The 14,911-nt window shown below is 44.2% G+C and overlaps 2 protein-coding genes across 2 annotated transcripts; one reads left to right on the top strand and one right to left on the bottom strand.

Moving 5' to 3' along the window:
• fastkd2 (FAST kinase domains 2) lies at positions 1–7,476 on the bottom strand (the record flags this gene model as incomplete). Its single annotated transcript, XM_080531894.1, has 11 exons — positions 1–685; positions 1,779–1,893; positions 1,989–2,076; positions 2,221–2,445; positions 2,943–3,106; positions 3,584–3,756; positions 4,869–5,008; positions 5,309–5,432; positions 6,083–6,191; positions 6,374–6,477; positions 6,805–7,476. 11 exons carry the CDS (start codon positions 7,474–7,476, stop codon positions 575–577), a joined length of 2,025 nt encoding a protein of 674 aa, XP_080388020.1. The 3' UTR covers positions 1–574.
• An 828-nt stretch (positions 7,477–8,304) lies between these two features.
• mdh1b (malate dehydrogenase 1B, NAD (soluble)) lies at positions 8,305–13,791 on the top strand (the record flags this gene model as incomplete). Its single annotated transcript, XM_080531895.1, has 9 exons — positions 8,305–8,326; positions 8,512–8,624; positions 8,720–8,854; positions 8,965–9,107; positions 9,415–9,932; positions 10,051–10,195; positions 10,595–10,770; positions 13,163–13,302; positions 13,738–13,791. 9 exons carry the CDS (start codon positions 8,305–8,307, stop codon positions 13,789–13,791), a joined length of 1,446 nt encoding a protein of 481 aa, XP_080388021.1.
• Between the last annotated feature and the right edge of the window lie 1,120 nt (positions 13,792–14,911).

The following is a 14,911-nucleotide window of genomic DNA, read 5'->3' on the forward strand; positions in this document are numbered from 1 at the left end:
AGCCTCCTCTAGTCTACTGGGACCCATGTATTGATTATGTGGCCACCTGTGAGTAGTCGTTGCCCTTCATGCACACTGAAGAAGGCACACGCTGAAAAGCCTCCGTGCAATAAATGATGATTTAAAGCTGATCAGTTAAGTGCTGTCCATATTTTATTTCTGGCACAGATTCCCATTCTCATAAACATAAGCAGCACTGAAGCAAATGGTCGTCTGTTTCCCGTAGGCTTGTGCAGATGTGTTATGCCAGGGATGCAAACTGGTGATGGCCCAAAAAGGTGACACATTTTTTTTTTGCCTGAAAACAAATAACATTTATGAAAATTGTTGACCTATTTTGACGTAAAAATGGCTAAAACGGCTAAAAGGTGACAAGTTTACACCCCTGTATGCAGTGAGCTGTACAGTCCAGACACTAACATCTGAAACCATTCAAAAGAACTGCAGCCTTCACAAGGTACAATGACTACGCGTCACCTCCTGTGTAATTACTAACGGAAACAGGACCGGACCAGACCGGACCATATGGGAGCACACTGGGACGGCAGAACCAGGTATCCAACTCCCATGTCCGTCACTCTGTCCCGTGTTCTGTATGGGACCTCTCCTGTTCTGGAAGGATCAGCGCCCGGAGGAGCTCTGTTCTCTGCTCCTCAGACAGAGAGTTCAGCTCCTGTTCCTTCACCTGGAGGATCAAACAGAGAGGGATGGACGAATGAATGAATCGTTTAATGACTGAAAGCTGAATTTGTTGTCGGTACAGATGGAAAAACTCCAATACAGCAGTGTCAAATACATCAAACATACACACATTACACATGACTATCACAATGTACACACAATCACAATCACAATACAAAAAAATCATAAATATTTACAACTATAAAGTGCAGTACATCTAGTGAGTCAGGTGTTGAGAGTCCTTATGGCAGAGGGGAAAAACTGTTTTTGAAACAGGTGGCCAGGGATCGGTAGCGCCGTCGAGAGGGCAACAGTTGAAACAGGTGGTGAGCAGGGTGGGAGGGGTCAGAGATAATTTAATTTGCTCTATTTGTAGTGCGTTTGAGATATAATGATTCAACTGATGGGAATGTATTGAGGCACGGTATGGAAGTATGAGAAGGAGTGGGGGGATTAGGAGACCGTGGGAGACTCTGGCCCTGAGGTTAAGTCCATCTCCATCATTCTAATCAGGGTTCCCACACCTTCTGAAACATCAAATAAATTCAAGCACCTTTCAAGGACTTTCAAGACTCAATTCCCTCAAATTCAAGGACCCAACACGGCATAGTTTGAGACAGATCTAGATGAGAATTTATATAATAAGAACTATTCGCAATATCCTAACTATCCTAACAATTAAAAAGAGAGGCTTGAATGTGTGAACACTAGATGGTCTCTTGCCTTCTCTACCACAGCACAGCAAAACAATATATTGTGAAATATGTGTAAAGTTAAGCAATACAGAGACTTATTTAGTAGTTGACGAGCTAAGTAAAACATTTTTGAATATATATATTTTTTGGAGAGAGAGGAGAGAGGATTTCAATGACCCATGTCTATTTTCAAAAACCTTTTAAGACCTTGATTTTCTTTTCGCAAATTCACAAACTTTCAAGGATTTCAAGGACCGTGGGAGCCCTGTCTAATGGGAAATGTGATGTGCAGGCAGGGAAACCTGTACACGATAGAACAAGAAACTAGCTAAGACACAATAAGGTCAAAGAGAAGCATTGGTGAACAGATCCTAACCCACCACAGAGAGCTGTGAGACTCACCAGGACAGGGCTGTATCCCAGGAGCTTCAGGTGACGCATCTTCATAGCCAGGTTGCCACGGGGATGGGACGTACCATAACAGAAAGAGGACGGGAGGGCACAAAGAACTGCAATTCTGGAACGAAACAGAAGGAGGACAACGGTCTGTTCTCAATCTCAATAACACAGGAGCCACTGGTAGTTAACAGCAAGTGAAGAGGGCAGCGTTACTTTTGACTGAGCTCAGGTGGAGGAGGAGATTCTCCCTCAGACAGAACAGTCCCTCCTGACGCCTGGAAGGGTCGGGTTATCAGGCCATCTGAAAACAAAAAGCACAAAATTGTGTTCATTGTACTTCCGATTTCATTGTACATTATACATGTTTTGTCCATCATCAAACGATACGTTGTACATGGAGATTAATCAGTAGTACAGTGAATGCTTGCACAAGAGCAGTCTCTACCTATGAAGTAGTGTTCCACCACCACTCCCTCCTGCAGCGACCCGGCCTCCACCAGGCTCCGGAGGGTCTCTGCCAGGCCCGGGTTGACAGACAGGTGGAGGGGGGCTGGGGAGCCCAGGGAGGAGGGAGGGACGGTCAGGGGGCGGGCGAGGAGAGGCCGGTCCAGCCTCAGACACACGTCCACCACGCGTAGCTTCTTCTCCAGACCCTTCTGAAAGCGCTCATCTGTACAGACACAGACAGGAGAGAGATAGAGATAGATAGTTTATTAGCCACACGACTGGCAATGCATTTTATTATGCAAGCTGGACTGAAAAACCCTGAGCACATCATTTTTTCTGAGTATACCTGTCACTGTTATGTTCAATGACAGCCAACACAGGATATTAATACAAACATGAATTCCTAGGACAAAAATACAATTGATTTCCTGTGGTATTTGACATGGGTTTTTTCCAGACCAAAAGCTTTTTATGAAGATACTCCTTAATATCAAGAGCACCATGAAACTAGAAACTCAAGGACGGGTGCTTGAGTTTCTAGTTTCATGGTGCTCTTGACATAAAGGAGTACGGTATCTTCATGAGAAAAAAAAATGAAAAAAGAAAGCTTTTCATAAAAAAAGCTTTTGGTGCGTGTGAGTGTAGGGTGTGTGTGTCTGAGGAGACAGTGTAGCGTCCTGAGTGTAGGGTGTGTGTCTGAGGAGACAGACGGAGGCTGACCTGCGGCCAGGAGCTCCTCCAGGGTCTGGGTCTGCAGCAGCTGCTCCAGCGGGGCGGAGGGGAAGTGGCCCAGCAGACACAGGCTGTAGACGGCCCTCAGCAGCACAGGGGCCGACATCTTGGGGAGGTGAGACTGCAGCACCTGGGTCGCACAGTCCAGGAACCTAGGAAACAGGACACATGTTAGGTTTAGCTTTCAGCCGGAGATGGTGGTCAATTTTGTAGTGTCTCTCCATCTGACTGTTCACAACACATGAGCGTGTGTACACATGTAGCTGTATACATAAAAACCACAATAACGATAGAAGGCAGAAAAACTAATTTTTTCAGGTTATTTGAGTGGGGCAGTCCCACTTGTATTTTTCTTTGTATTTTATTGATAGAGACAGTATAGATTATGACAGGAAGGATGGGGGGGAGAGAGAGAAGGGATGACAAGCAGGACATCGAACCGGGAACCCTGCGGTTTCATGGTCGACGCTTAACCCACTACGCCACCTAAGCGACCCAACAACTTATTCTTTAACAAATTCCTATGCGGTAGGTCTGCCAATACCAAAAAGCACACAGATATGGTTAAAGCAGAGAAGTGTGCAAGTGAAGATGAGGTATGAGGGATATGAGTGTGTGAGGAGTCTCACTGTTGCCTGTGGTCCTGCAGGTCAGGGTTCAGGGTAGCCATGATCTTCAGGATGCTGAGCAGGTCTCTCAGAGCCAGGCTGCCAGGGTTCCGGATCACACTGTCAGCAAACGCGTCCAACAGGGCTGTGGGGCAGAACGCTAGCTCGTCGAACTCGGACAGGAAGAGAATCACCTAGAAGCGACCGCAAAACGTAAGTAAAAAAAGGGTCCAGAGAGAGAGAGAGGGGACAGATAGAGAGAGAGAGGACGGAGAGAGAGAGAGAGAGAGAGAAAGAGAGGACGGAGAGAGAGAGAGAAAGAGGGGACAGAGAGAGAGAGAGAGAGAAAGAGAGGGGACAGAGAGAGAGAGATGGGACAGAGAGAGACCACAGTAACTGATAAAAACCTGAGAAAGACTTTGACAATGTACAGACTGAGCGATCATAGTCTGGCAATAGAGAAGGGCAGACACAGACAAACCTGGCTGCCCAGAGAGGAGAGGCTGTGCTGTCACTGTGATGACGGAGCTATAGAGACAGAGTTACACTTTTTAACACAATGTAAAAACTACACAAATATTAGAGAGGAGTTCTTCCCAAAATTTGAAACAAATTTCCCAGAATTCCGAAATATGACAGAAAGGGAAAGATTACCAGCCCTTCTGGGGGAACAGAAAGAATGTGCAGTTTTGGCTGCAAAATATGTCAATTCCTGTCACAAGAAAAGGGACAACCAGTAGGACATACATACAGTATGCCATGTTTAATTCTCTGCTCCACCTGCTTTATTTTATTTTATTTATATTATTTATATTTATTTTTTCATTGATATTGTCATTGATATTATGTTGTTATGTTGTTGTTCGTCATATCTGTGATTGTGCTTTGGCAACACTTGTAAAACGTCATGCCAATAAAGCCTGTTGAATTGAATTGAATTGAATTGAATTGAGAGAGAGAGAGAAAGAGAGGGGACAGAGAGAGAGAGAGGACAGAGAAGAGAGAGAGAGAGAGGACAGAGAGAGAGAGAGGACAGAGAGAGAGAGAGAGAGAGAGGAGAGAGGAGAGAGAGAAAGAGAGAGAGAGAAAAAAAGAGAGAAAGAGAGAGAGAGAGGGGACAGAGAGAGAGAGAGAAGACACAGAGAGAAAGAGGGGACAGAGAGAGAGAGAGAAGACAGAGAGAGAGAAAGAGGGGACAGAGAGAGAGAGAGAGAGAAGACAGAGAGAGAGGACACTGAGAGAGAGAGAGGGGACAGAGATAGAGAAAGAGACAGAGAGAGAGAGGGAGAGAGAGGGCCAGCCATACCTGTTTGTTGTTCCACATGGCTATAGTGGAGGCCATATAGTCAGAGATGGCTGTGAACATGGTCAGGTCTCTGTAGTTCAGCTCCCCACAGGCCTTCAGTACTGTCAGCAGTCTGTTGAAGGGGATCGCGTGGACGTTCTCTGCGGTGCCAAGGAGGCCACATGAAGGGAAGAAGGAGAGGAGGAACGGATGAGTTAGTCGTCAACGACACAAGATGAGCCAAGAAGCTTGCGTTCACACTCAGATCCCCGCAACGGTGTGGGTGACTCCCTCGTTAAATAGCTGATGATGCTAAACAGAGTTTAAATCTCACCAACAGTAAGGCACTTAGCCCTAAGTTACTTCAGGGAGACCGTCCCTGTAATCTCTAATTGTAAGTCACTTTGGATAAAAGCATTTGCTAAACGGTTCAAATGTAAATGTAAAATGTAATGTCTCACCTGCGATATTTTTGCTGCAGACCTCCAACAGCGGCTTGGAGGTGAAACCCATGGCGGCGAGTGTGGAGAACATGTACTGATAGTTGGGGAGGCTGAACTGGTCTATCATTGACAGCGCCTTTCTCTGGAGGACAGGAACATGAGAATCAGAATCTGAATTTTAAGTATATTCGCATATACCGGAAATTGACTTGGTGTGGTTAGTGCATAGGACATAAAGATAAAAACAACAATATAATAAAAAAAAAACAATGTAATAAACAACAATATATAAGCAATTTTGTTTTAAAAAGACAATGACAGAAAGGGGCAGTAGAACAATAATTATGTAGGCTGTAAATTAGAGTATGTAAAACTAATCTAGATGATACTGTCAGTTATATGTGTGTGTGTGTGTGCGTGTGCGTGACGGGGGGGGGTAGGAGGGATGAATGATGTCCCCACGGGTCACAGGTCATGACTAGCGTTGCGTGTTGCAAGGTAAATGGTAAATGGACTGACTTATATAGCGCCTTATTCCAAAGCGCTTTACAACGGCCTCTCATTCACCCGTTCACACACACATTCACACACCAATGGCGACAAGCTACCATGCAAGGTGCCGGCCCACTCATTGGGAGCAATTTGGGGTTAAGGACACTTTGACATGTGGCCAGCCGGGGCTCGAACCGCCGATCTGCCAACCTTGCGATCATAAGACGGCTCTACCTCCTGCGCCACAGCCGCCCCCAAGGTTGAGCCGAGGGGCAGAGAGAGGAGAGAAGGAGCCCTTACCTCCAGTTTCCTCTTCAGGTCTGGGTGTGCATCCTTCCCTAGATGCCGCATCAAGGTCTGCAAGGCCAGAACATTCTGGATGCTCGGAAGTCGATCGGCAATCATCAGTCTAAGAATTCAGAACGGCGAACACACAGACAAAGACACAAACATGTCACGATTTTCCAACTGCATGCACTGTATTGGACACAAAGCACTTTTACTTGTGTGAAAACACAGAAAATCACAATCCTTATTTGTTTTAAAGCATCTCTGTAGCGAGTAACACAGGCTAGCAGCACTAGCACTCACCTCACCCCCTCTTTCAGTGCATCTACATTAGCGCTGCTTTCCATGTATTCCAGACAGGAAGCCAGCACAGATAGGGACTTCTCATCAAACTCATTCAGATTCTCCTGTGAAGGTGGGGGGGGGGGGGGGGGGGTGAAGCATAGGGCAGATTATACAGGACATCCTGGACAGGTACTCCTCTGTGACACTAACAATAATAATAATAATAATAATAATGATAATAATAATAAATAAACATTTTCAAAAAAGAAAAAGGCTAATAAAAGGCTCTATTAAAAAGGTGGGTTTTAAGGCCTCGTTTAAAAGCATCCACAGACTGTGGAGCCCTTAGGTGGTCAGGGAGAGCATTCCACAGCCTGGGAGCAGCCGAGCAGAAAGCCTGATCCCCCACGGTGCAGAGCTTGGTCCTGGGGGTCTTAATAATGGGTTACCTGTGAGACTCGGAGGAGGGTCTGGACGACACGGCTGCGTTGCGACACGCCCAGCTTGACCATGGCCAGCAGACTGTACGCCACGTCCTCGCATTTCATGAACGCAGCCTCCGTCATGGCCGTCTGGAGCAGCGCCTCGAAGCCTGCATTCTCGTTTAGCGCCTGCCGCTCGGAACGCCGCTGCTCCACTGGCATCTTCTTGACGATGTCCCAGATGCGCGTCAGCGAGTTACTGACCCTCCTGTGACTAGACGAGTACTTGGCAGCCAGGTCCAGCACTTCTATAGGGGAGCTGCACTGCCTCAGTTTGTAATAAAAAGGCACCCTCTTCGGCGCCTGGTTGGGGGTCACCGCCTGTACGGAACCGGCCTCTGGGGCGGAAGCACGAGGTCGCACGGTTCGAACGGAACGTCCTTCCTTGCCCTCCAGGTCCAGGTCCTGGTCCTGGTCATAGAGCTGAGAGTAATACCGTACTACGCTGACAGGAAGTCCAGCCAACGGCCTCTGGGTTTGTCCTGCGCTCCAGACTTGAGACAGCAGTGTATCAGACCTGTTTTGGACCAATTTGCATCTCCTCAGCATCTGGGGGCCACCGGGCTGCCATAGAGCCCTCTGGTTGCAGACCCGCAGGGCCCATCTGAGCACCTCCTCTCCTGTCACACGGGCAGGCATTGTGTCTTGTGTCGCTGAAACTCTCGGGTACAGTTTACAAAAGCTGTATGGAAAAAAAAAACATGAAAGAACATATGACAAATGTAAGCGTTTTTATCATGGTTGCAGCACCGCATTCAATGTGGGTTCAATTCAATGTGTCCTGTGTAACTCAAACTAGCATTTTTGGCATCACATAATCACAGATCAGTAATCAGATCTTGGGACTGTTTTACCCACAAAGGCATTGTTGTTTAAGATCCTAGCTAACATAGCACTCAGTCATAACAAGGTTGTCAGTGCAGCTTAAAGCTTGATTTTAAACAACAATGCCTTTCATGTTTAGTGAGGCTCTACTCGCCAAACAGCCAACCTTACATAATCTCTCGCACAGTTTACACGGATATGTGACTCGCTGCAGTTAGCAATCATTTCCCCCGACTTAAACACATTGGTTTAGTTTGCTGTATGGCAGATGTCTTTAGTCCATTGTGTGTCTGGCATGAACACTTACCCTTGACTGTCAACCGATGTTTCGCATGCTGCTTCCTTGGTCTTCGTGTGCGCAGCCGTAATGTCGCCGTAATGTCGCAGTTACATCATTCAGAGGTTGCGCTACACGGTTTTAATTCGTTTCTTGACTGTTCGAAATAAGAATTGATGTAAAATAATTTCGCTATTTTAGTAAAACGTTTTTGAATTTTTATTTCATACATTTCAATTGCCATGTCAAAAACATTAATGTAAACATGGCTAGTTACTTCCGCTGTTGTTTCTTATCGGACACAATTTAAGTAACATCTTTGGTTGCCTAGCAACTCCTGACTCCTGACATTGCCAGAGAAAAATATGGCAAAATTTGTACTTGCTGGTGAGTATTTTTATTTAGAGACCGGTGTTAGTATTTAGTTAGTTATGTTTAAAGCATTTTCCACTGTTTTGTTTATGTCATTTTATAAACAATTAATGTCTAATGTGTTTCATAATTGTACTAATCATAGGAACCCAGAATGTCCTCTCTTGATTGATTTAGTGAGACTAATAACTCTCTCATAGGCAAGGCAAATTGCCCATACTTTGCCAAAGCAGAACTTCTTGCAGATGTCCTGCAAAGGTCTCTGCCAGACTTCAGCATCCACAAGATTTGCCTGCACCCCAATGACTGGAAGGTAGACTCATTACATTATTTATCTTTTAAAGTTGTAATTTCTCTCAATTGCATTCAAAATACATGATCTCATCATCACCCCTCTGTCCCTCCTAGCAATGGCTGGAGACCACCTGCAAGGCAAATGGCTGGGAGCATGAGGACTCCCCCCTAATATGGAGGGAACTTATCGAACGTGGGGGCAAAGGAATGCTCTTAGGGGGGTTCAGTGACTTCCAAGACCATGTACAGGTAATACCACTGTCTTCATCCTCCTCTCTTATGTTATCAGCTGTTTCAACAAGCGTAGGTCACACATTCTAATAATTCAGAACCTTTCTAAGAGATCTTTTTCCTTTCAGGGTTATTATGGGATGACCTCAGACATGACAACAGAGCTGATGATGACGATTTCAGCAGAGAACCTGCAGACAAAGGAGCGGTGCATGGAGGAGGAGTCGTACCACCAGAGCCTCATCAAGCCACTGCACATATGGATAAGCAGGTGGGGTTATGACACACGCACAGAGAGATCTCAGAGGGGATTATAGTATAACACATGACTTCGCGGCTGCTGATTAGGTTGCTGATTGGGCATAGTCCAATATCTCTGTTATTATTACATCGATTTAACAACATGGGGTGCCATTTGCTTCACGATCCAGGATCAAGCTAATCTCCAAAATAGAACTGGGTAACCTTTAGTGAGCATCTGATCTTGGCTCAAAATACTACATCTGTCAGCAGCTATTTGGCAGTGAAGCGTTCTAGCGCTCAGGACAGATAACCCTCCTTTGTAACCTGTCCTGCAGTGCTCTCAACCCAACCTGCTACAGCCTGATCCCCCAGCTGTTTTCCCCCGGGGTGTTCCGTGACGCTCCCACCATCAGCCTCCATCTGCTGGATGTGGGGGGGAGTGAGGAGGAGCTCTACGGGGTCAGGATGGAGACAGAGGACCTGGCCCTACTCCAGCTCCACAAGGTCACCACCCACACCAACCTGGAGCAGGCCTTCCAACAGGCCCACGTCATAATCCTTCTCGATGACTGCTGTTGGCATGAGGACAGTGAGGCCAGAGCGGATGGGGGGGAGGAGAGCGTCATGAGGAAGGTATCAGATCGTTACCAAGGATACGGGCGGCTCATTGACGAAAGGGCAAACAAGGAGGTAGTGGTGGTTGTGGCTGGAAACTTCTTTGTCAACCTGAAGTGCTCCCTCTTACTGGAGAACGCACCCTCTGTCGACAGCAGCCACTTTGTAGCCATGGCAACTCAGCTGGAGTATGAGGCCAGGGCTCACGTTGCACAGAAGTTATGTGTCAAACCGACAGGTAATTAAGCCACCACTACCCAACTCATTTATCTTTAATTTGAGAAACCTACTACCTTCATTTCGGTGTTAAAATAGAAAAAGCTAGCCTATTTAATGACATTTATTATTCCTGACAGGTGTGACAGATGTCATTGTTTGGGGTAATATCAGCGGTAGTTCCCATGTTGACCTGCAGAGGGCGAAGGTTTTCCAATATGAAGGAGGAGCAATTTGGGGACCCTCAGATTTTTCTCAGCCAGTCCTAGAGGTGATATATGACAGGTAAAGCTTCACTGTGTTTATTAAGACAGGTGATATATGACAGGTAAAGCTTGACTGTGTTTATTAAGACAGTCCTAGAGGTGATATATGACAGGTGATATATGACAGCTTCACTGTGTTTATTAAGACAAATTATGAATGAATGTGTCAGTGGTTCCTGCTCCTTTCTTTAATGACTAAATGACCCATATAATAATTATTTTATAACCGCACCAATAAATCAGGGTTTGGGTAAATTATTCAGTCAATTCAAGAAGTTATTTGAATTAAGAATTCAGTTTTTTTGATTTAGGCTAAAATCTTCTATTTTCTCCGTTTATTAAGAAATCATTCAACATATTATGCCCTGTCTGGTTTTGTTCAACTGTTGTACTCTATATTACATTATGTGTTTCAAAGGAAATGGCTGGACTCTGACTTCCAGAGTTTGGTCGTTTCACAACGTGCCGCTGTTGCCTGTCAGACTCAGAGGGCCACAGCCATGTCAGCGACTAACGGCATCATCACACTTCTGAAGGCCTGGATGGGCGACTCCTCTCCTGAGGAGGTCCTCTCATTAGGGGTACTCAGCACAGGTGAAGGTCAACACAGTGGCAGTTACAGATAACACACTCTACACTCTATAGCAGGGGTCGGCAATAGGCGGCCCGCGGGCCATTGCTGGCCCATCACCAATAATATTTGGCCCAGCAGAATATTTTGAGAATCCACTTTTTTTTTTTTTTTTTTTTTTACAATATCGGACCGACAGTCCCACATATAGCGCCTATAATGTCCGAATAGAGAATCTACCTCCACCTGAATAATGCTTATTGTACTTTTATCCATGTTGAGAGTGAATGACACAGGGACAGACAATCAGGCAGCGGGGTGCACCGAAGCGCACTGACGCTGAACCCCTCATAGTGAATCATAAGTAGGTGGACAACGTGTAGTGCTGAAATAGCCGTGTGTGGTTTGAAAAAAATAACACCAGCTCAGTAAATAATTCAAACGTAATGTTTACGTATATGTGACTGCAACACACATATGAACAGTAACAAAGCAAATTCAGTTTAATATTCGGAAAAACATTGACAACAAAATCGGTGAAAAAAAGAAAAGAAAGAAAAGTAATCCGCTTATGCGAGGGGTGGTGGTGCATAGGCCTATGCTCCTGAAACGACAGAGCAAACACGCTATTAGGGATAATAATTACAATGAGCCATTCATTCAAAATATTAAAAATACAATTAGGTTATTAAATACAATAACGACAGGCTTGGTACTCACTTAATGTGAAAAGTGGCATCTCCCATCGGTCAGTATTTGCTTGATATCTGGTTATATGGACGTCAATTTAATCCGCAGGCAGTTCTCAAGTTTTTTTTTGCATCAATCGATTCCTCTCGTGCGTCTTTATCACATTCATTGAGGAAAAGGACGACTCGCATGTATAGAAAGGGAACATTGTGAGCACGGAAGATGTGAGTCTCACAACGGCTTTGCGTTGATGAAACCAGGTAGGATGAACATTATAGTTCGCTGTCCATTCCTCTTTAAATGCCCTGTTTTCACCGTCAACTTTCCTCTTTACACCTTTGGAGAGTGACATGATGTTTCTCTTGCTAGTTAGCAGGTTAAATGTTTAGCTAACTTCACCCGGCAGGCAAACAACCAATCCAATAATAATGTGACCTTGTCTGGGAGGAGGGGGGAATCATTCAGAATGAAAGTATGTTAAATAATTATTAGAATAAGCTAGGCTGCGCTACATCGTCAGTCCACACATTTATTATTCAAAACTATGGAAAAGGGTGAAACTACGTTTCAACGTTGTTGAGAATCACAACACAAACTTGCTAGTCAAGCCAAAATACTGCAACGTAATGGATTGGACTGCTACCTAGTTAGCTACAACACTACTTTACATTGTTACCTAGTTAACTACAACACTACTTTACATTGTTACCTAGTTAACTACAACACTACTTTACATTGTTACCTAGTTAACTACAACACTACTTTACATTGTTACCTAGTTAACTACAACACTACTTTACATTGTTACCTAGTTAACTACAACACTACTTTACATTGTTACCTAGTTAACTAGAACACTTTACATTGTTACCTAGTTAACTAGAACACTACTTTACATTGTTACCTAGTTAACTACAACACTACTTTACATTGTTACCTAGTTAACTACAACACTACTTTACATTGTTATCTAGTTAACTAGAACACTACTTTACATTGTTACCTAGTTAACTACAACACTACTTTACATTGTTAGCAGGCTCACAAAACAAGCTGTGTTAGTTGACTAGCGATGTGTACATTTTTCGAAAGAAAAGTCAAAGCATTAGAACGTGTCACATTTTTTAACAATCAATTACTTATGAATGAATGAATGAATGAATGAATGGAATGAATGGTCTTTATTGTCATTGCTACAGTACAGGTACCAAACAACGAAATTTAGGAGGGGTGGCTCCCCTGGTGTTAGCAAAAAAAAAAAAAAAAACGTTCGGGCCCGCCATCTAGTGGCTCAAAAAAAATTTGGCCCGAGGCCAAACCTAATTGCCGACCCCTGCTCTATAGCATTATTTAAACCAACCAACATGTAAACAGGCCCTCAAAACCCACCTCTTCAAGCTCCCCTTCCCATGTGTCCCCAGCACTACCTTAATTAGGCCCCTATACTTTCTGTTATTTCTTTTTTTGTTTATTTTTATTATTACTACTCAATCTTTTCAGTTTGTAATTAAAGCGTCTTTGAGTGTATAGAAAAGCGCTATATCTAATGTATTATTATTATTATTATTATTATTATTATTATTATTATTATTATGCACACTAAAGCTGTATGTAAGAAGCGTAACAACGACAAAGAACTTTTGGTTTGAAGTCTGCATTTCATATATCATGCATCAGTGCATTCTATGAGGCCCTGATATGTGTCTACTCTTGGCTCTTGTACAGGGCAGTACGACATCCCAGCTGGTGTAGTTTTCTCCATGCCAATGAGGTTCCAGGATGGGAGATGGTCCGTGTTGTCAGATGTAACCATCGGTGACGAACTGAGGGCCAAACTGCAGGTCATTGCAGACCAACTCAGAGTGGTGAGTATTTAACCCCCAGAAACAGCTGCATTCACAGGGGGTCTCACAGCTAAATGAGTATCTGTCTTTACTGTCTAACTAACCTCGGTCCTTTGATCAGTGTGGTTTAGGGGTGGGCCAATGTCGTCATATTTGGAGCTTATTTGGAGAATATTGTGATATTGTTGTCTTCCAAAAAACAGTCTATAAAACTGCTTAAACTGTGCATAAACTATAAGTGATGCATCCCGCTTTTTGAAAGGCAAAATATATCTAGCGGTGAAAACATGTCTCCACCATACTTCAGCAATGAATGATATTATTGTATATTGTGATATTTTCTATAGTGATATCGTGAATAACAAAATGTGGATATCGCTCGACCCTAATGTGGTTTGCCTTGTTTCTATAAGGACACGTTTCATACACCATGTGGTGTGTGTTGTTTTTCTACAGGAGACACTACACTGCATCAAGAAAAGTATGAAGTTTGAAGATATTTCGTGTTAGTCATTTGCCCTTGAAAATGCAACTGTAACTATTAAATTATACTGGGAATTTTGTATTAAAATGTAATATTTTATGTTTTGGCAACTGATGTGACCAATAAATAACATTATCATCTCTGGACTTTTGTACATTATTATTCAAGTTGATATGAACATGCTTTTATTTACTGTACAAGGGTATTTTACATACTCCCACTTACGGGGACCTCAACCATTTAGTGTCGGCCACTACGAGCGGTGTCACTACAGCTGCCTGTGTTTCCCTGGCCAGCCCAACGCAGACCTGCGGAAGCTAGCTGTCAACATGGTCCCCTTGCCCCGCCTACATTTCTTCATGCCAGGCCTTACCTCCCCTTACCAGCAGGGGGAGCCATACCCAACACAGGGCCCTCAGGAGGAGGAGGAGGGCGAGAAGGAGGAGGAGGAAGGGGAGGAGGAGGGAGAGGAGGAGGAGGAGGAAGGGGAGGAGGAGGAAGGGGAGGAGGAGGGAGAGGAGGAGGAGGAAGGGGAGGAGGAGGGCTGAGAGGAGGAGGGAGAGTTTGAGGAGGGAGGGGAGGAGGAGGAAGGGGAGGAGGAGGAAGGGGAGGAGGATGCGGCTTAGGGAAAGGTGAGGGGAAAGGGGAGACTAATCAAATATCCATTTCAATTGTTCCCGTTGTTTAAGTTTGTTCTTTATTCACTCACTACACAAGCAAATGTGCTGTCAGTGTTGACCCAGTTAAAATAACATTAAATCTGAACAGCTTTTTTGGAAACTTGGTTATTTTGTTCGTAAAAGATCAAACTGAGGAAGTTATTTCAGAAAAAAACAAAAACAAGAACAATAATTAGAAAATAGATTCCTTTTTATGATAGTACAGTTCTTGTTAAGTGCCTTTATAATTCAAGAAGCGGTAAAAGCGTAAGCAAACACGTGTCTACAATACATAAAACGTGAACAGAATTGTCTTTGTAAATATCTTTCTGATACAATACCTAACCACATGACCTATCCCCTTATAATTGGTTACAGTGGGATAATTGCAGAAAGCAAGTTCAAAATGAGTATACCACACCTGGGAGGTTAATGAATTCTGATTTCAGGGACATCGGTTCTGTAACACTCAAATCACATGCTTCCT

Source organism: Nansenia antarctica, assembly GCF_963989245.1.
Source record: "Nansenia antarctica genome assembly, chromosome: 5".
NCBI lineage: Eukaryota > Metazoa > Chordata > Actinopteri > Argentiniformes > Microstomatidae > Nansenia > Nansenia antarctica.